The sequence below is a fragment of the Dipodomys spectabilis genome, unplaced genomic scaffold (genome assembly GCF_019054845.1).
Source record: "Dipodomys spectabilis isolate Male_0828 unplaced genomic scaffold, ASM1905484v1 ptg000184l, whole genome shotgun sequence".
In the NCBI taxonomy this organism is placed as follows: domain Eukaryota; kingdom Metazoa; phylum Chordata; class Mammalia; order Rodentia; family Heteromyidae; genus Dipodomys; species Dipodomys spectabilis.
Genome location: NW_024870861.1, coordinates 322,500 through 343,728, shown reverse-complemented (window position 1 = coordinate 343,728; position 21,229 = coordinate 322,500). Strand labels below are relative to the sequence as shown.

At 51.3% G+C, this 21,229-nt stretch overlaps 2 protein-coding genes across 2 annotated transcripts in view; one reads left to right on the top strand and one right to left on the bottom strand.

Moving 5' to 3' along the window:
* Positions 1-5,545, bottom strand: part of LOC122121145 (minichromosome maintenance complex component 3 associated protein) — a 49,664-nt gene extending 44,119 nt beyond the window's left edge. The window contains exons 1-5 of the mRNA XM_042695313.1: positions 5,465-5,545; positions 3,157-4,456; positions 2,716-2,939; positions 1,231-1,309; positions 633-777 (exon numbers count right to left, since the gene is read on the bottom strand). Coding sequence (XP_042551247.1) covers positions 633-777; positions 1,231-1,309; positions 2,716-2,939; positions 3,157-4,354 — 1,646 coding nt within the window. The 5' untranslated portion in view covers positions 4,355-4,456; positions 5,465-5,545. The remainder of the gene's footprint in view (positions 1-632; positions 778-1,230; positions 1,310-2,715; positions 2,940-3,156; positions 4,457-5,464) is intronic.
* A 714-nt stretch (positions 5,546-6,259) lies between these two features.
* Positions 6,260-20,134, top strand: Ybey (ybeY metalloendoribonuclease). Its single transcript, XM_042695301.1, has 5 exons — positions 6,260-6,500; positions 10,003-10,254; positions 11,313-11,441; positions 16,792-16,860; positions 19,147-20,134. Exons 2-5 carry the CDS (start codon positions 10,045-10,047, stop codon positions 19,231-19,233), a joined length of 495 nt encoding a protein of 164 aa, XP_042551235.1. The 5' UTR covers positions 6,260-6,500; positions 10,003-10,044; the 3' UTR covers positions 19,234-20,134.
* Positions 20,135-21,229: the final 1,095 nt, after the last annotated feature.

Genomic DNA, 21,229 nt, shown 5'->3' with positions numbered 1-21,229 from the left:
AATCCAGGGCTTCATGCATGCTAGGCACCCACTCTATCACTAAGCCACATTCCCAGGCCCATTTTATTTTTTTTTAATTTTGTTTTATTTTATTTGAGAACATACTGTACAGAGGGGTTACAATTACATGGGCAGGATAATGCGTACATTTCTTACCAAGCATTGCAGCCTCCTCCTTTGTTTACCCTTCACCTCCCTTCCCAGCCTCCCCCTCCCCCCCACCCAATCATACCCCCCCCCCCCCCCCCACCGACATTGTAAAGCTGGTCCCAGGCCCATTTTAAAAGTATCCTTGCTAGGTACCGGTGGCTCACGTCTGTAATCCTAGCTGCTCAAGAGGCTGAGATCTGAGGATCACAGTTCAGGGCCAGCCTGGGCAGGAAAGTCTGAGAGACTTAACTACCAGAAAACTAGAAGTGGCACTGTGGCTTAAGTGGTAAAGTGCTTTGCCTTGAGCTGAAGAGCTGAGGGACAGAGACCAGGCCCAGAGTTCAACCCCAAATAACAACAACAACAAAAAAAGCCTCCTTCCTTATCCTTCACTCCCAGAAACTGTTAACTATGAGTTCTTGCTCCCCAGCCCCTCAAGTACCACATTGCAGCCCATCCCAGGCAGGAAAGGCCTGTCCCACCTCTTATTAAGGAGGCTGCCGGTTGCAGCCCTCACTATAGGCTTGCCCAGCGACGAGTGCTGAAAGGATGCATCCTCCATGCCCTGGCTAGCTTCACTGTCACCAAGTTTCTTCTCCTTCAGGGAAACGGGCTTCTTGTTGGGACCTGAGGACACAGTAGTCAAAACAGTTTATGGGCTAGGAAGGTGGCTCAGTGGTAGATTGCTTGCCTCACATGCATGAGGTCCTAGGTTCGATTCCTCAGCACCACATACACAGAAAAAGCTTGAAGTGGCACTGTGGCTCAAGTGGTAGAGCGCTTGCTTTGAGCTGAGGGACAGCGCCCAGGCCCAGAGTTCAAGCCCCACAACCAGCAAAAAAAAAAAAAGAAAAGAAAACCAAAAACCCAGAGTTTATACCATCACAAGTCTCCTGATACTGGACTTTTCAGTTTTGAGAAAGTAAAATTCTTAGAGCTGTTACAGGGGTTATGGGAATATCCCAGAAACAAACTATGAGACACAAGCTCCACTGGCCTTGGGCGAAGGACTCAGACTGGGAAGTCAATAGGCCTTGCACACAGAACATCAGACTATGGAGAGAAGAACTGCAAACTCACTGATTTTCTTCTTGTGCCAAAAAATAGCCACGTCCTTATGCAAACTTTTTCCTTTCTTTCGAGCCAGAGCTGCAGATTCCTGAAAAACAGCCAATCATGAGGACACCAAGAGACCAAGGAGTCAAGTGAAACCAAAATCACAGATGCAGCAAACAGAACAGACTTCTCTGAGAGAGAGGTCTCAAGAGAGAGCCACTGTCCTACCAGCAACAGGGAGGCCCCTCCCCCACATGCTCCACCCCCTCAGCTAGGGCACCACAGCCCGAGCTGCACACACTGTCTACCTTTGGTGATGGCAGTCACAGACCTCATTGCCCACAGCAGCCCTTACCTGTCTGACAAGTATGAATTTGTTCTTCTCATTTTTGAAATTGTCAACTTTACTATGATAAAAACCTAGAAACTTGACCCTTGGTATTTGGCAAGATTAATCTTACCAACTGATCACATACACAGAAATACTTACACACCAAAGGCAGCTATGAAATGATACACGTGAAATACCATTACCACAAGACTCATTACATGAGTAATGTTTACTCACATTAATATGTGCAGATACTTATAAAGTGCCTAGAAAATTATGTACCACACTCAGTAACTGGGGCTGTTCCTGGGGAACAGAAAGAACGGAAATCAGCTGCATCAAATTATTCACAATGCAATGTATCTCCATACAGATACGTGATAAAAATCCTAAGGTTCAACTGGAAGAATAAACACATTCACAGTAAACATCACTTTTAAAAATGAGAATCATTAGGGGCACTGGTGGCTTATGCCTGTAATCCTGGCTACACAGGACGCTGAGATCTGAGGATTGCAGTTCAAAGCCAGCCCAGGCAGGAAAGTCTGTGAGACTCTTATCTCCCCAATAAACCACCAGAAAACCGGAAGTGACGCTGTGGCTCAAGTGGTAGAGTGCTAGCCTTGAGCTGAAGAGCTGACTGAGGGATAGCACCCAGGCCCAGAGTTCAAGCCCCACAACTGACAATAATCCTAGCTGCTCAGAAGGCTGAGATCTGGAGATCACAGTTCAAAGCCAGCACGGGCAGCAAATTGTGTGAGACTCTTATCTCCAATTAACCACCAGAAAATCGGATATAGCACTGTGGCTCAAGTGGTAGAGCACTTGCCTTGAGCTGAGGAGTTGAGGGACAGAATCCAGGCCCAGAGTTCAAGCCACATGACAGACAAAAAAAAAAAGTTCCAGAAAAAGATACTGGTGTGGCCACTGGGCATAGTAACCTCCAAGACTCTTAACCCAACACCTGGGAGGCTGAGGCAGCAAGATCTCAGTTTCATTAAGGCCAGTGTGGACTACACAGAGAGACCCTGTCTAAAAAACCAATGGCTGGGCATGTATTTCAGTAGAGAGCCCATGCTTAATAAACATGAGGCCCTGAGTTTAAAAATCTGGTACTAAAATTAAAAGGTGACTAAGTTCACCTTTGGGATAACAAGTAGCAAGTTGGGAGTACTTACATGATCAAAAAAGTGCACCACTGCCAGCTTCCTGCTGCGCCTGGTGAAGATGCGCTGCACTTTAGCAACTTTACTGAAGTAGCTCTCCAGGACGGCCCTGTCGTTGAGACTATCAGGGATGTTCTTGCACTGGATAGCTGTGGCTTCTAAGGGAGAAAAGCCTCCAAGACTATCTGTGCTCTCGCTTCTTTTACTCTGGTGCACTGGAGTTCCCCTCAGAGAATCTAGGAGTTCAGAAAACAGACATATAAACCTATTAGATGTTAATTCTCAGACAAAAGGAGGCACCGACTTTGTAAAAGCAAATGAAAATCTCCAAGGCCCTATGTTAGGATTCCTACTATTCAGGGGACTTACCAGAACAATCAAGCTACTTACTTTAAGGATCTCACTGAGAACCTACCAGCTGCCTATACTCTGCCGAACACCTTTACAACTCACCTTCTTTTTTATCCCTGCTTTCAGTTTCTTCCTCTTTGGTCACTCCTGGAAGCCGGGAAGGTGCCAGGACAGCCTGACTCCCTCGAGATGGTTCACTTTCTCCAGACTCAACAAAACAGCTTTCCTTTTTAGGCTCCTTGTTGCCCAGACGACCTACATCTTTATTGCTTTTGAAGACATCCTTTATTGTGCGGCCAAACAAAGTGCCTCCCCGGGGTCGAGTCAAGCGGACAGGTCGTTTATCTGGAGGATGGTCACCTCTGGACAGAGGGTCAGAATCTTCTGTTGCCTCGTGGCCATGCCTCCTTGGGGAGCGGTCCTGGTCCTCTTTCCTCTTCAGTCCCTTCATGAGGTTGGGAAGTGGCTCCACTTGAGAAACAGCTTCTTCACATCCTTGCCGGGCACTTGTTTTGCTAGCAGAAAAGGGTTCTCCTAAAGACCCTGATGCTATGGCGAAGCTGCTGAAGCTACTACTAGAACCTCCAAACACTGGTCTAGGTCCTCTCTTCTCTTCTTCTACATTTTGGCTTAACAAAACAGGAGCAAAAGCAGATTGGCTATTAGTATTAGCTGGTTTTGAAAAGATAAAATTTGAATTGGCTGAATTACTTGTCACCTGAGGAAAAGAAAAAGGGGTCAGGCTACCAGATCCACTACTGACTGGGTGGGAAAACGTAAAAAATCCAGAAGTAACCTGGCTCTGTGTTTTTTCTGGCTCAGACTCAGCCCCCAGAATTGGTTTGAACACTGCATTTTCCAGAGTTTTAAAGCTGAATTCTGTTTTCCCAAAGCCAGAGCTCACTATTTCTCCAGTTTCTGGTCCAAAAGTAGAAGTGCTTGGGAAAACTCCAATGCTGGTAGATGATTTGAGATTAAATCCTGAGTTTCCTGCCACAGGTGAACTTGAAGGCCCAGAAGTAGCTACAAAAGGAGTGCGTTCAAGTCCAGAAAAGAGCGCAGCACTTGAGGTTTGGGTGAGACCAAACGCTTGTTCTGAAGAAGAATGACTTAGTCCAGGTGTTACAAAGCTAGGCACCTGTGAAAAGGCCGGGTTCTTCCCAGATGTGTTACTTTGCCCAAAAACAGAGGGTTGACCAAATCGAAATGGCGGCTTAGCCTGAAATGTACCTCCAGTACTACTAGAAGATGCTGCAAAAGCACTAGGCTGTTGCCCACCAAAAGGGTTCCCTGGATTCATCTTCAACCCAGTTTTTAGAAGCCAATAAACACTACGTTCACAAAGTCCTGTTCCTTAAAGAGTCGGTTGTACTAGGGGGTTCCCCTTCATCTTCAGGGTGAACTGAAAGATAAGAATTCATGTCATCAGGGGATGGGAAGGTGGCTCAGTGGTAGAGCGCTTGCCTTGCATGCCTGAGGCCCTGGGTTCGATTCCTCAGCACCACATAAGAAAAAAGAAAAAAGCCGGAAGTGGCGCTGTGGCTCAAGTGGTAGAGCGCTAGCTTTGAGCTGAAGAGCTAAGGGACAGCGCCCAGGCCCAGAGTTCAGGCCCCATGACCAGACCCAAAAAAAAAAAAAAAAAAGTCTCAAATTGCAAATCATTCTATAAGGATAATTCCTTAACCCGTCATCCACATTAAGGACGGAGCACCCTCATTTTGTGAAAGCCAACAGGTTCTTCTGTTGCCGGACGTGGTACAAATTACTTTATCACATAGTACTGGCCGGGCTGACTTTGAACCCTGCTCCTCAGACCTCAGCCTCCTGAAGAGCTAGGTTCTCAGGCCAAAACCCCTGAAACCCAGGCCTTTAAGATTAGAACAAAATCCAGTGGGGATGGGGGGAAGGAGCTGCCCATTGGGATGTGGGGGGGGGAGGCTAGAGGGGGCGGCCCGGTGGGAGGCGGGACGCGGGGGAGGGTGAGGGGAGGGAGGGGGAGGGCTCGCGGGGGGGGGCCGGTGGGAGGCCGTGGGGGGACTGCCCGGTGGGAGGCGGGGGGAGGGGGCCGGTGGGAGGCGGGGGGGGGGGCCCGGTGGGAGGCGGGGGGGGGCCGGTGGGAGGCGGGGGGGGGGGGCCGGTGGGAGGCGGGGGGGGCCGGTGGGAGGCGGGGGGCGGCCCGGTGGGAGGCGGGGGGGGGGGGCCCGGTGGGAGGCGGGGGGGGGGGCCGGTGGGAGGCGGGGGGGGGCGGCCCGGTGGGAGGCGGGGGGGGGGGGGGGGGGGGGCGGCCCGGTGGGAGGCGGCCCGTCAGCTGCACGGTCCTGGGCTCTGTTTCCGCACCACCAATAGGAAAAGACGAAGCCGCAGGCCGCCCCGCGCGTCGGGACCGGCGGGGAAGACGTGCGTTACTTACAGCGGTCACCACAGCGGGCGGCGCGGGCTCCCGCCTCCGAGACCTGGGGACGTGCGGGGTCTCCCGCCGCCGCTCCCCGGGCCGCGCGCGGCGGCGGTAACCGGCCTCCAGACGCGGGGACGCGGGACGCCGGGCCGAGCCCTTCCCGGGCGGTCCGGACGGCGGCCGCCGCAGGGGCGTCGCGCTGGCGGGGTGGCGGCGCCGAGGAGGAGGAGTAGAGACTCGGGAGAACCTGAGGGCGGGGAGGACGAGGGCCGGGGCACCCGGGGCACCGGGCGCGAAGGACCGGCCCTCACAGCCCGCCCGCCGGAAGCCCGGGCCCTGCAACGCCCCCCACCGGAAGTCCTGGCCCCGACGCTCACCGCCCGCCGGAAGCCCTGGCCCCGCAGCGCCCCCCACCGGAAGTCCTGGCCCCGACGCTCACCGCCCGCCGGAAGCCCGGGCCCCTCAGCGCCCCCCACCGGAAGTCCTGGCCCCGACGCTCACCGCCCGCCGGAAGCCCGGGCCCCGCAGCGCCCCCCACCGGAAGTCCTGGCTCCGACGCTCACCGCCCGCCCGCCGGAAGCCCGGGCCCCGCAGAGCCCCCCACCGGAAGTCCTGGCCCCGACGCTCACCGCCCGCCCGCCGGAAGCCCGGGCCCTGCAACGCCCCCCACCGGAAGTCCTGGCCCCGACGCTCACCGCCCGCTGGAAGTCCGGGCCCTGCAACGCCCCCACCGGAAGTCCCGGCCCCGACGCTCACCGCCCGCCGGAAGCCCGGGCCCCGCAGCGCCCCCCACCGGAAGTCCTGGCCCCGACGCTCACCGCCCGCCGGAAGCCCGGGCCCCGCAGCGCCCGCCCGCGGTTAGCTGGGGTCCGACGCCCTGCCTGCACTGCCAGTGGCCGCACGGAGCCCTCGGCGCACGAAGCCGCGGACACCGGCCAGAGGGAGCGAGTCGCTCGCTGCGCGCGGCGGGCAGAACCCCCGCCAGGCTCCGCTTCCGGTGCCCGGTTCCGCTCCCCCCGCGCTCCCGGCCTTTCCGGTCCGCTTCAGCCGGGTAGGTGCGCCGCGGTTCCCCCTCTGCGGGGTGCTTGACCCCGGCGTCCGCTTCCGGCCTTCCTCCGGCGCTGCCGCCCCGCGGTGTGCGCACCCTCCACCCCCCCATCCCCGCGGTGTGCGCACCCTCCACCCCCCGCGGTGTGCGCACCCTCCACCCCCCCATCCCCGCGGTGTGCGCACCCTCCACCCCCCCGCGGTGTGCGCACCCTCCACCCCCCGCGGTGTGCGCACCCTCCACCCCCCGCGGTGTGCGCACCCTCCACCCACCCCCCGCGGTGTGCGCACCCTCCACCCCCCGCGGTGTGCGCACCCTCCACCCCCCCCCCGCGGTGTGCGCACCCTCCACCCCCCCCCCGCGGTGTGCGCTCCCTCCACCCCCCCCCCCGCGGTGTGCGCACCCTCCACCCCCCCCCCCGCGGTGTGCGCTCCCTCCACCCCCCCCCCCCGCGGTGTGCGCTCCCTCCACCCCCCCCCCCGCGGTGTGCGCACCCTCCACCCCCCCCCCCGCGGTGTGCGCTCCCTCCACCCCCCCCCCCGCGGTGTGCACACCCTCCACCCCCCACGGTGTGCGCACCCTCCACCCACCCCCCGCGGTGTGTGCACCCTCCACCCCCCACGGTGTGCGCACCCTCCACCCACCCCCCCGCGGTGTGCGCACCCTCCACCCCACCCCCCGCGGTGTGCGCACCCTCCACCCCCCCCCCCCGCTGTGTGCGCACCCTCCACCCCCCCCCCGCGGTGTGCACCCTCCACCCCCCCCCCGCGGTGTGCACCCTCCACCCCCCCATGGTGTGCACACCCCCACCCCCGCGGTGTGCGCACGCTTCACCCCCCCCCCCCACGGTGTGCGCACCTCCTCCCCCTGTGGTGTACTCACCCTCCACAACTCTTGTCTGCCCTCCTTCCCAGGCTCCTCCATCTGCATCTCCATTGCGACATGCAGCTCTGCCGTCATAACACCTCCATCACCCCGTGCACCCCCATCACCACACACCTCCATCGCCCATGGCCGCGTGTACCCCATCACCACGTGCACCTCCATTGCTGCGTGCACCTCCACCACATGCACATGCACACTGACATACTCAGACATCTCCCCACGCCTTCACACACACACATCCTCACCTCTCCCCACACTTCAAGCACACTCACACACCCAGTCTCCTCTCCCTGCGCTTTCTGTAAGAAATGAGAGGCTTTCTGTAAGAAATGGGCTCAAGGCTTTATTGGGGGACAGCTGGGCTGGGGTGCTCCAAGTAGACATGTGTTGTACAGTGAGGAAAAAGGTGAGGTCTAATTGGGAGTCTTTATTAAAAGGCCAGCCGTAGCATAGTGGGTTCCTGTCTCAAATACCAGCAGCTAGCAAACGCAATTAACCCTGTTAGGAAACAGCCACGAAGGCCAGAGAGGAAAGAAGGAACAAAAACACCATCAACAAACGAATTCAGCTCCAATGGAGAGCTGAAGTGGAACACGATGGTGACCAGAGAAGAGCCAGAAGACAGGACAAGAGCATGGAGACAGGTGGCATGGTATAATGGTGCCTGAGCTGGTCTGGACCCAAATAGAGTGAGGTCAGGGGGCAGAGTCACAGGAAACTACCAGTCCCCAGCACCGGACTGACAGGCTTAATAACCTATCACCCAAGTGCCCGTTCCTACCTCCAGGATTCAGGCATGCCTGAAAGCACCCACCACATACAGAAAAAGCAGTTTATTGCCACCCTCCCCACTGGAGAACGAGAAATGGTGACAGACTTTTGTTCAGGGTCAAATATATAGTCCGGGCCAGGGGAGGGAAGTAAGGAAAGTCCTGCATGAGTGTGCAGCTGAATGCTGAAGCCAGCACATAGCTGGGGCGGGGTTTTCTGATTGTAACACGAAGCATTCCCTAATGCAGCTTGGGGCTAGGGGTAAAACTCTGGGAAGTGAAGTGGGAGGAATGGCCCGGCTTGAAGGCCAGTTGCAGTTAAGGCCTAGCCAGATCAACTGGTTTTGAGGGAGGGCCTGAGGACCTGAGCTGGAGGGAATCCTACCAACGCCCATCTCCTTCTCCAATGAGAGAACTGGCCTTGTTAGTCCCTGCTGACAATAAAACTCCTTTGCTATACATGCTTGTGCCTGTGCCCTGTCTCTGCATGGTCTCCTGAGATGATTGTTTTCATCCATGATCATACAGTGGTTTCACACCCCTGCCTTTTCCCTCACCTCTTTAAAGCCAGAGAGATGAGGGGGAAATGAAGTATGGTCAGCTTATGGCAAATACAGGAGATATTCCTTTATCTACTTCCCTTAAGATTCAGGGACCAAAGTCATTTAGAGGAAAATGAAATAGGATAACTTAAAGAAACCGAGGCCTGGTGAAGGCAACTCAGAAATATGGTATTTAGAAACATAGAAGTGGGGCTAGGAATGTGGCTTAGTTGTAGAGTGCTTGCCTAGCATGCATGAAGCCTTGGGTTCAATTCCTGAGTACCACATAAGCAGAAAAGCCAGAAGTAATGCTGTGGCTCAAGTGGTAGAGCACTAGCCTTGAACATTCAACGAGGCTCAGGGACAGTGCCCAGGCCATGAGTTAGGGCCCCAGGACTGGCAAAAAGAAAAAAGAAAGAAACATGGGGCCATCTTTGCTTCAAAGAGAGACGACAGGATGCATTCCTTCGTGAAGGATGTATGCCTTCCTTAGAAAAATGTTTCCCCCCACGGCCAGGTGCTGGTGGCTCAAGCTGTCATCCTAGCTACTCAGGAAGCTGAGATGTGAGGATCGCAGTTCAAAGCCAGCCCAGGCAGCAAAGACCATGAGACTCCTATCTCCAGTAAACCACTAGAAAGCTGGAAGTGGCACTGTAGTTCAAGTGGTAGAGTGCTCGCCTTGAGCTGAAGAGCTGAGGGACAGCGCCCAGGTCCAGAGTTCAAGCCCCACCACCAACTAAGGTTCTGTTTTATGGCAGGATGTATTCTTACCTGGAAGAAATGTTGGGGGGGGGGGGGGGAGGATGGGAAGGGGAAACAAAGGAGGAGGCTACAATGCTTGATAAGAAATGTACTCATTATCTTGCCCATGTAATTGTAACCCCTCTGTACAGTATTTTCACAATTAAAAAAAAAAAAAATGGGGCTGGGAAGGTGGCTCAGTGGTAGAGTGCTTGCCTTGCATGCCAGAGGCTCTGGGTTCGATTCCTCAGCACCACATAAGCAAAAAGAAAGAAAGCCAGAAGTGTCGCTGTGGCTCAAGTGGTAGAGCGCTAGCCTTGAGCTGAAGAGCTGAGGGACAGCGCCCAGGCCCAGAGTTCAGGCCCTACGACTGGACCCAAAAGAAAAAAAAAAAAAAGAGTCTCATGGACTTTCCTGCCCAGGCTGGCTTTTGAACCATGATCCTCAGATCTCAGCTTCCCGAGTAGCTAGGATTACAGGCGGGAGCCATTGGCGCCCGGCTGCACGTGTGTCTTTACAGAATTTATCACTTTGTAGAACTGATGAGTCTCTTGATTTTAACCATAGGTTCCTTGCAAACATTTGGAAGTGCTGGGTGTTCTTCCTGAAATGAGTTTGGTGATTAGAAACCTACAGCGAGTGATCCCCATTCGGAGAACACCACTTCGAAGGAAGATGGAGATTGTAAGGAGTATTTTAGGAGTGCAGAAGTTTGACCTGGGGCTCATCTGTGTTGACAACAAGAATATTCAGCATATTAGTAGGATCTACAGAAAGAAAGATATCCCAACTGATGTGCTTTCTTTTCCATTTCATGAGGTAAAAAATATATTCCTTCTGATCAAGCTTTCTTGTGTGGTCAAGCAATTTTAGGATAGATATGGTTAGTTTTTGACATTTTTCAAAATTACATGCAAGTGTAGAATGTGGGATTTCAATAATGAATATTTTTGGATTGGGATAATGAAGTAACACTGGAAAGAAACCAGGGTAAACATTTTAAACAAATATGTTATAGATATCTATATTGAACAGTATAAAGCTTTGCTCATTGCTAGTAGCCAAAACTTTGGAGCAACCCTTTTGGAAAGTAATTTGGCAATATACAGCTCTTTGAGAGCCTTTAAAACTTACATATAAGCACTGGTAGCTTTTTTTTTTTTTTTGCCAGGCCCCGGGCTTGAACTCAGGGCCTGGGTACTGTCCCTGAGCCTCTTTTGCTCAAGGCTAGCACTCTGCTTGAGCCACAGCTCCACTTCCAGCTCTTTCTGTTTATGTGATACTAAGGAATCGAACCCAGGGCTTCATGCATGCTAGGCAAGCACTCTACCATTAAGCCACATCTCAGCCCATTAAGTTTGTTTATTTTATAATTTTATTATTTGTTTCTTTATGTGGAATTGAACCAGGGCCTCATGCGTGCTAGGCAAGCATACTACCACTAAGCCACATTCCTAGCCTTGGCGCTGGTAGCCTAGCTACTCAGAAGGCTAAAATCTGTACAAACACAGTTCAAAAGCCAGCCCAGGCCAAAAAGTCCTTGAGACTCCATGGGGTTGGGGAGAGAACAAACCTGGATGGAGATGTGGCTCAAATGGTAGAGCACTAGCCAAGCAGTCAAGCCAATCAAGTGAGGTTGGGTTCAGAACTCAATGTGTGCTGTAATCTGATAGTTTCACTTCTGAGAAATCCAGTCTAATGAAGGAAAAAAGTGTAGTGGTTGTTGTGTTCACTCCACCCAAGCCCTGGCCACCACCCAGTCCCCGGCATGCAGTGTAGTCTGAGAACCAGGTGTCCTCTGGGGTAGCAAGCCCAGCCCTGTGGTTGGATTTCTGTTGCTGAGATGGTGTCCTCCAAGTCTGTTTCCTCATTTATAGAATCTGAAAGCAGGTGAATTTCCCCAGCCAGATTTTCGAGACGATTATAATTTGGGAGACATTTTCCTAGGAGTGGAATATATCTTCCAGCAGTGCAAAGAAAATGAGGACTACTATGACATCCTGACTGTAAGTGGTATACTGAAATCACACATCCTGACTAACATGACACAGACACAGAGAGGCTGAGAAGAGACTGTGTGCACATTACTGTCCATAGCGTTCCTGTAGGAAAACTTCTAAGCATAGCACAACAGTGAGAAAATAGGAGCCCAACCCCCTTCTCTGATAAATCCTGATATCAGCAGAGACCTGGAGGATCAGCTGCTTTTTCTTTTTCTCTTTATTTCTTGCTTGCTTGCATGCTTGCTCTCTTCTTCTGGTGTGGGTATGTCTGCATACGTGTATATGCACCTGTGCAGGTGCATGCTGGTACTAGGGCTTGAACTAAAGGCCTTGTACTCTTGCTTGGCTTTTTAGCTCATAGCTGACACCCTACCACTTAAGCTATGCCTCCAATTCCTGGATCAGGTGCTTATTAAGCTACCAAAAGTGGGAGGGACACCAGCCTCTGGGACACTCCAGATTTGTCTTTCCTCAGCTTGATGTATGAGGAAAGTGTTCTGATGAGTGAAGAGTGTCAACAAGTTTGCCAGTTGATTCAATCTTTTCTTTGGCTTCTGAGTGACCTAAGGCAGGGCTTCCCAGGAGACCCCATGTGAAGGGCATTACCTCTGCCGTGACTGTATCTCTGGGGCCAATCTGAGGCTTGCTGTGCGGTACAGAGAATGAAGGTGCAAACTTCCTTCCTGAGAGTGACAGGATGTGGCATAGCAGAGGCTTAAGCCTGGAATCCATGTGTCCAAGAGCTTGCACCCTGTAATATAAAACAATAGCTCTGCTTCCCCTCATCCCCAGGCTTGAATGCAGGGCCTGAGCACTGCCCCTGAGCCTCTTTGTGCTCAAGGCTAGCACTCTACCACTTGAGCCACAGCACCATTTCTGGCTCTGAGTAGTTTATTGAAGATAAGAATCTCATGGACTTTTCTGCCCAGGTTGGCTTTGAACCACGATCCTCAGATCCCAGCCTCCTAAGTAGCTAGGATTACAGGTGTGAGCCACTAATACTTAAAAATTCTGTTTTTAAGGGTGTAAGAAAATATCTTATCCTGAGCCAAATAGAAATGACCCATGGCCCAGGAACATGGATTCAAGTTACTCTGAAATGTTCCATAATGGAAGAGGATGAAAGAGGTTACATGAACTTTGGGAGTTTGAGGGGTGTTTTTTTTTTGTTTTGTTTTTTGTTTTGTTTCTGGTTATTGTGGGGTTTTTTTGGAGGATTCTAGGCTTTTTGGTGTAGTTTGGGGTTTGTGTGTGTGTGCTTTTGTTTTGCTTTGGTTTTGGTTGTGGGGCTTGAACTCTGGGCCTGGGCACTGTCTCTCAGCTCTTCAACTCAAAGCTAGCACTCTGTCACTTGAGTCACAGCACCACTTCCAGTTTTCTGGTGGTTTATTGGAGATTAAAGCCTCATAGACTTTCCTGCCCAGGCTGGCTTTGGACTGCAGTCCTCAGATCTCAGCCTCCTGAGTAGCTAGGATTACAGGCATGAACCACCAGTTCCTGGCGGGTTTTGGGGTTTGAACTCAGGGCCTAGTGTTTGCTAGGCAGGTACTCTACCACCTAACTACTACTCTACCTAAAGCTCTTTTTGCTTTAGTTTCTGTTCAGGTGGGTCTCATGCTTTTTCCCTGGGCTGTCCTGGACTGTGCTTCCTGCAGCTGAGATTCCAGATGTGAACTATTCCAAGCTTTAGATCTGAGATGGAGTCTCACTAGCTTTGTACAGGCTAGCCTCAAGCAATTAATCCTCCAAATCTTCACCTAAGGTCACTGATGTGACATGGCAAAAGATGACAACCTTTAGGTTGTAGAGGCTAGAGGTATGTCAAGCTGAAATGCCAGATTGCATCTAATAATCTGAGGAAGTTACAGCACAGGGAATATAAAGCTCGCTAGAAAATGGGCCTAGGCAAATGAGGGAGATTGATGGAAGGAAGAGGTGATATTGATCAAAACCCATTGACTCTGGGCACCAGTGGCTCACACCTATAATCCTAACTACTTAGGATCTCAGATTGTGGTTTGAGGCCAGACCAGGCAGGAAAGTCTTGGTTAACCACCAAGAAGCCTGAAATGGAGTAGTAGCTCAATGGTAAAGCCCTAACCTTGAGCAAAAAAGCTCAGGGATAGCCCCTATACCCTGAGTTCAAGCCCCAGGACTGGGAAGAAAGAAAGAAAAGGGGCGGGGAGGAAGGAAGGAAGGAAAAAAGGAAAAGAAAGCAAGGCATTGGGGCTGGGATGTAGCTCAGTGGCAAAGTGCTTGCCTAGCAAGTGCAACGTCCTGGGTTCGATCCCCAGTACCAAAAAAGAAAAGACAAAAAAAAAAGTTAAAAAAAAAAAAAAGCAAGGCATTGTACTCATAACCTGACTTCACAAATTGAAATGAATAAGCCTAGCCAGGTGCCAGTAGCTCACACCGGTAATCCTAGTTCTCCACACAGAAAGCTGAAAGACAGAGGGTGAAGATTTGAAGTGATAGTGGTATAGTGCTTGCCTAGCATGAATGAGGGCCTGGGCTCAATTCCTCAGTACCACATACATAGAAAAAGCTGGAAGGGTTGCTGTGACTCGAGATAGAGCACTAGCCTGAGCAAAAAGCAGCTCAGGAACAGTGCCCAGGCCCCAAGTTCAGTCCCTAGGACTGGCAAAAAAAAAAAAAAGATTTGAAGTGAACATAGGCAGAAAAGTCAGGAAGACTCCATCTCCCAATTAACCATCAAAAACCAGCCTAAACATGGCTCAAATGGTAGAGTGCCAGCTCTTAGTGCGCAAGCAAATTCAGTGAGCTTGAGGACCTAAGTTCAAGCCCCAGAGCCACAGAAATAAAAAGCAGGGGGGGTGGACTAAAGATAGCCAAAGATAACTTTGACTTTGTCTGCTGTGTTTTAGTCTAAGGTCAGACAAGCCTGTAGGCTATTCAGTGTAGCTATGTCTTCTTGAGAACCTCCCATTCCTACACACACAAACACATGCTCACGCATGCACACACATACCTCAGGGAACCTCTGGTTCCACCAGCTCCAGAAAATTCTGTTCCCTGTCATTTCCTCCTCCAGGTACTCCCAAGTGGAAAGCCAACCCACTCTTCTACATCATGGGATCAACAGCAGACAGTGCTAGGGCTTGGGCCCCAGCTGATGTCCCTCCTGTCGTGGTGTGATGGATGGCCTCCTGCCACCCCCACTGCAGCAGCTCCCCACACACACGTGGGCCTTGCCAGGCTTCAGCCAGCAGGCTCCCAACCTCCTACCCACAGCTCTGCACTCTTTTATCCCCCTCTTCTGGGGTGCAGCCCAACCCTGACTCGATGGAGACAGACCAAAAGTCTCACTCTGCTCTGCCCACTTGGTTGAGCTTTTGTACAGAACTGTCAGTAGTCAGGTGTGCTCCATACCCTGTGATCCCTATTCTCATGTTCCCATAGCTTTCCCTCTCAGTCGGACCTAGGGTAGAGGCTACCCCTCAGCTTCTTACCTCAGAGTGGCTAGTGCCAACCATCCCCCTTCCCCTCTTCCATTTGCTCCCTGCTCCTTGCTGTATAACATTCTTTGAGTGAGAGGTAGCGTCTCCCTGTGATGCCCAAGCTGGTTCTAAACACTTAGCTCTATCTCTAAGAAAAGAAAGGGGTATCTCTAACCAGGCCACCTGAGGATCCTTGACTCTGCCACAGGAAAGAACTTAAGAATAAGACAGATGGGGAGCCGGGCGCTGGTGGCTCACGCCTGTAATCCTAGCTACTCAGGAGGCTGAGATCTGAGGATCACGGTTCAAAGCCAGCCCGGGCAGGAGAGACCGTGAGACTCTGATCTCCAATAAACCACCAGAAAACCGGAAGTGGCGCTGTAGCTCAAGTGGTAGAGCGCTCGCCTTGAGCTGAAGAGCTGAGGGACAGCGCCCAGGCCCAGAGTTCAAGCCCCACGACCGACAAAAAAAAAAAAAGAGTAAGACAGATGGGAAATTTAAGCAGACTTACTAGCTACAATAATGGTGCATATTACTGGGTCCCAGTAGCTCAAGCCTATAATCCTAGCTACTCAGGAGGCTGAGATCTGAGAAATCCTAAACACTATGTTCAAATAACCAGCAAAATGCAGGATGTGGAGGCATAACACAAGTGGTAGAACATCAGCTGTGATCTAAAAAGCTGAGCTAGACAGGATCAGAGGGAAACGGGAAAATATACAACAGAGGGGCCCATCAGCTGCACTGGAGATTTGATAAAAACGAACTAAGCAACTCAATGGCAGCAATGGGAGGGAGGGAAGGACAGGAAAAGAGGGAACAGCTGACACTAAGCAAAAGGAAAAGAATATACATATCACCCCATGTGGAAGAAATGGTTGTATTGTCAAAGCTCATAGAATTCACAAACATGATAGACCATGATAAGGACAATTTGTCTTGTGAAGGTTAAAATGTGTTTGTGACTTTAACTAAGTATCACTATCCCACAATACTATGAAATTTATGTAATCACTTAATCTCACTAATTATTAAAAAAAAAAGAAGAAGAAAAGCTGAGCTGGAGCCAGAAGTCTCAAGTTCAAGCCCCAAGCCAAAAAAAAAAAAAAGCACTCAGAGTTGAGTGTAGGCATAATAAACACATGCTGCTCTTTAGTGAGGCATGTATAGCTTTGGGTCACTTCTGGTTTTTTGTTTGCTTTGTTTTGCTTTTTGATGATCTTCCTCCTTAGCCCACTCCTAATGTGTGATCCTCCTGCCTTAGCCTCCCAGATGCATGGGTCTGTGGGTTTAAGACTCGAGTGTAGGAGTGCAGTTTACCTTTCTCTTCGGAATCTTTGTGAGGTAGAATTCCATGTGAAGGAATGAACATAAAAGAAAAAGTCTTCAACATTTTGTTTTCCTACTTTCCCTTCTTTCTCCTCTTTCTTTCCCTCTGACCTATGCAGTCCTCTCCCTCAGCCTCCCTAAGTGCTAGAACTGCACTGGTTGATCAGCTGCTCAACTCTTTAATTGGCCCCACAAATTCTTTTTTTTTTTTTATTTTAATTTTATTCTCAAGGTGATGTGTAGAGGGGTTACAGTTACATAAGGTAGTGAGTACATTTCTTGTCTAACTTGTTACCCCCTCCCTCATTTTTCTTCTTCTATCCCTCCCACCATCTCCCCTCACACCCCCCCCACCTCCACCCCGCAAAGGCCCCACATCTTACGCAGGAGGGTAGTGAAGCTGGGTACGTCATTCCTGCCCTGGACTGCTATCAAGGTTCTTGTCCTACTAGCATCCTGGTTTGGAACCAGCCCAGTCTAGATAAAGGCAGCCCATGAACCTAGGATGATGCTGAAGGGACAACTCTTAGATTATCCCTGAGCTGGCTTTTTAATTGTTCCAACAGGTGACAGCTACCCATGGACTTTGTCATCTGCTGGGCTTCACACATCATTCAGAGGCAGAGTGGCAGAAGGTATGAACATGCCCTAAGGAAGCAGGCGTGTGCTTCGGCCCAAGGCACCCAGGCTGATGCCCAGCCCCTCCTCACCCCATGGCCAGAGACAGGAACCCAGGCAGCTGACCTGCCCTTTATGAAAAGGCTCACAGATGTTTGTTTCAAGTATTGGTATCCCAAATACATTTCATTGTATTAGAACTTGCTGTGGGAAGACCGGATCATAGCTCCTCAGAAGCTAAAAGAATCATGGTTAGGACCAATTGGGGCAGAAAAATTGGTCAGATTCCATCTCCCAAAGAACCAGCAGAAAGCCAAGCTGAAGGCACAACTCAAGTGATTACAGAGCCAACCAAACAAAGCTCTTAGTCCAGAATCCTGCAGGGTACCAGGAAAAAAAGGCAGACCCGGGCAACACTGAGTGGCAAATTCTGCCCTAGTATTGATGAGAAGAGGAGCAAACGGTTTTTTCTTTGGTGCCTGCCCTGGCACCTGAGCTTGTTGCACAAGGCTAGCAATGTACTACTTGAGCCATAGTTCCACTTCTGGCCTTTCTTTTTCTTTCTTTTTTTTTTTTTTTTTTTTTTGTGGAGATAAGTGTCTCAGGGACTTTCTGCCAAGGCTGGCTTTGACCCTCCATCTTCAGATCTCAGCCAGCCGAGTTGCTAGGCTTACAAGGCGAGGTAGAGGTAACATTTAGAAGACCCAGAGGCCCCTCCTTTAATAGTGAGCTGGTGACTTGTGTCCACTAATGGTGCTGATGGGCACTGCCAGCCAGGGCATCTCCAGGAAACAGGAAACACTTTTTTGGTATTGTTATTGTAAAGGTGATATACAGAGGCGTTACAGTTACATAAGTCAGGTAAAGAGTACATTTCTTTTTTTTTCCGTTTTTTTTGCCAGTCCTGCAGCTTGAACTCAGGGCCTGGTACTGTCCCTGAGCTGCTTTTACACAAGACTAGCACTCTACCACTTGAGCCACAGTGCTACTTCTAGCTATTTCTGCTTATGTGATACTGAGGAGTTGAACCCAGGGCTTCATGCATGCAAGGCAAGCGCTCTACCACCGAGCCACCTTCCCAGCCCCAGAGTTCATTTCTTTTTGGACAGTGTCACCCTTTCCCTCACTCTCTTCATCTCTACCCACAAGTTGTATAGTTCATTTTCAACCTAGTGTCCAGTGAGTACTATTGCTACATTTGTTTACCCTTTGTTCCTAAATTTCTATGCCCCTACTTACCCTCCCAAAGGCAGATAAATGAACAACCAAGACAAAAAATGAATGAGCCTGGTGCTGGTGGCTCACACCCGAGGCCCTGGGTTCAATTCTTCAGCACCACATACACAGAAAAAATCTAGAAGTGGCGCTGTGGCTCAAGTGGTAGGGCACTAGACTTGAACTGAAAGAGCTGAGGGACAGCACCCAGGCCCAGAGTTCAGCCCCCATGACTGACAAAAAGAAAGTAAGAAAGAAAATTATTAGAGTCGGGCGCTGGTGGCTCACACCTGTAATCCTAGCTACTCAGGAGGTTGAAATCTGAGGACTGAGGTTCAAAGCTAGCCGGGCAGGAAAGTCTGTAAGACTCTTATCTCTAATAAAAACCACTAGAAAACCGAAAGTGGCGCTGTGGCTCAAGTGGTAGAGCGTTTGCCTTAAGCTGAAGAGTGCAAGGACAGCGCCCAAGCCCAGAGTTCAAGCCCCATGACCGACAAAAAAAAAAGAAAAAGGAAAATATTAGACATTACATACCATTATGCTACATGTCTTAAACCTAAAAAGGTCCCAAAATTTCTTTTTTTTGAGGGGGGAGTCTGGTCGTGGGGCCTGAACTCTGGGCCTGGGCGCTGTCCCTCAGCTCTTCAGCTCAAGGTTAGCGCTCTACCACTTGAGCCACAGCACCACTTCCAACTTTTTTCTTTTTGCTTATGTGGTGCTGAGGAATTGAACCCAGGGCCTCATGCATGCAAGGCAAGCACTCTACCACTGAGACACCTTCCCAGCCCTCCCAAAATTTCTTAAGAGGTGATTTTCTTGTTTCAATAAATAATAAAGAAGGCCCTCCTGGTATCTCAGTCCGCCCCAGGCCCTCCTGCGTTCCCTCTTCCCCCAGTCCTCGGTACCCATCCCAGTGCCAACCCGCTGCCTGCCTGTGACGCAGGTGCTGGAAAAGGTGCCCAGCCTCTGGTACCTCCCTTAGGCCTGAACCCGACCAGCCCCCCTTCTGGAGGTAGCTTTGGGGAAGGCCTTCCAGAGTGCAGAGAGCACCTGGAGTCCTGACTAGTGAGTGCTCTCCTGTGTTCCAGATGTACCTCCAAGAAAAACAGGTGCTGGAGGAGCTAAGCCGACACACGGGGGCCAGGCTCCAGCCCCTGAGCAGGTGCCTCTACTGATGCCATGGAACTCCAGGACAGACAAGGGCCAATGGGGCCAGGATCGGGCCCTGACTAGCCCTCCACAAGGGAAGCTCTGCTACTGGTGGTAGTGTCCACAGGACTACAGAGGCGCCAGCCAGCCCATGCTGCATTCAGAAAACTGTTATCATGCTTGTAAACAAAAGCATTCTAAGCCCTTAGAAGTGAGAGGGCTCACAAAAACCGCTGTGCTGCTTGAATGCCTAGCCACCTAATCCCCAGGAGCTCTGTGACTTGAACCCGACAAGAGGAGTGTCCAGGCTAGCAGCACTCCTGCTTGAACTGTGTGGTCATTATGGAAGTTGCAGAGCCACTCTTCCCCCAGCTCCCCTGTGGTACCCTGTGGACAGGACCCTAGGGCAGTGGGGGCCGAGGAGCACCACCACCAGTCCACAAAGCACCTGTTCCCTAAGGAGCTGAGCAACTTGCCAGAAAATCTCACTAAACAAAAAAGAAAAACTCACTAGGTCTGTATTTCCTGTTTTCTGAAAGTTGAAATAAGCCCAAAGCTTACATCCAGACTTGGTGGGCAGGTAAGGCAGGTCCCCATTTCCTCCGAGGTCCCCATCACGCGAAGCAGGACAAGGGAGAAAAAAAAAACCAAACTTGTCCCCCTACTTTTAGATATCAAGTTAAACAAAAAATAGACATATAGGGGCTGTCTCCATTTGCCCTCCCCTTTGAGATGTTAAGAAACTTCAAGGCTCCTTAAAAGAGTAGAAATGATACTGAATGGTATGAGCTGATATCAGATCTAGGGCCAACCATGAGTGAAGGGCAGTTAACAGGCAATCAATAAGAGATTCAACAGGGCTGGGAAGGTGGCTCAGTGGTAGAGTGTTTGCCTCCCATGCATAAGGCCCTGATTCCTCAGCACCACATAAGCAGAAAAAGCTGAAAGTGGTGCTGTAGCTCAAGTGGTAGAGCACTAGCCTTGAGCTGAAGAGCTGAGGTACAGCGCCCAGGCCCAGCTCAGGCCCCACGACCAGCAAAAAAAAAAGGAGACTCAAGGATCTAGCCACATCCATAGCATTGTCTAGGGGATTGTATGTGTGCGCATGCCTGTCTGCGTGCACATGCCGATCCTGGAGGTTAGCCTGAACTCAGGACTTGATTGCTGTCGCTTGAGCCATAACTCTGCTTCCAGCTTTTTAGTGGTTAATTGGAGATAAGAATCTCAGGGACATTCCTGCCTGGGCTGGCTTCAAATTTCAATCCTCAGATCTCAGCCTCCGGAGTAGCTAGGAGTACAGGTGTGAGCTTCCGGTGCCTGGCCTGTCCAGGAGGCTTTCTGTAGTTCACCTGAGTAAGCTTCAAGGACCCTCAAACACAGTCCTTGGATTGGTGGGTCTCCTTGCCACAAAAGTAAGAGCAGGAAGCCGGGCGCTGGTGGCTCACACCTGTAATCCTAGCTACTCAGGAGGCTGAGATCTGAGGATTGTGGTTCAAAGCCAGCCCGGGCAAGAGAGACCGTGAGATTCATCTCCAATAAACCACCAGAAAACCGGAAGTGGCGCTGTAGCCCAAGTGGTAGAGTGCTCGCCTTGAGCTGAAGAGCTGAGGGACAGCGCCCAGGCCCAGAGTTCAAGCCCCACGACCGACAAAAAAAAGTAAGAGCAGGAGCAGGAAAAGAGCCTGGCTAGGCAACCAGAGCAAAGGTATCCTCCCACAGAGTCTGCATCCCTCACTACAGCCTTGAGTGCTCCCCACAGGCAAACCACTAGACATAACTTCATCATGGCCTGGGACAGTTAACCTGTGACCCCAGACATCATGTCATGTCCCGTTGCCCATGAAGAACTTACATGGGGTTCAACTGGATGCTAGAGCTGTGCACCAGACACCTCACGGGCTGAAGGAAGGGCTGTGCACCAGATGGGTCGCCTCTCAGGCTAAAGGGGGCAGGCTGCACGCAGTCTCTGGTTGGGTCTGGGCCCACAGGCTGTCCAATGATCTTGAGAAGGGTATTGTTACC

Bases quoted from the DNA above. Each gene is read 5' to 3' on its own strand.
- Ybey (XM_042695301.1), top strand. From the start codon at position 10,045: ATGAGTTTGGTGATTAGAAACCTACAGCGAGTGATCCCCATTCGGAGA. The intron at 10,255-11,312 runs GTAAAAAATATA...CCTCATTTATAG, and splicing joins TTTCTTTTCCATTTCATGAG to AATCTGAAAGCAGGTGAATT. The intron at 16,861-19,146 runs GTATGAACATGC...CCTGTGTTCCAG, and splicing joins CAGAGGCAGAGTGGCAGAAG to ATGTACCTCCAAGAAAAACA.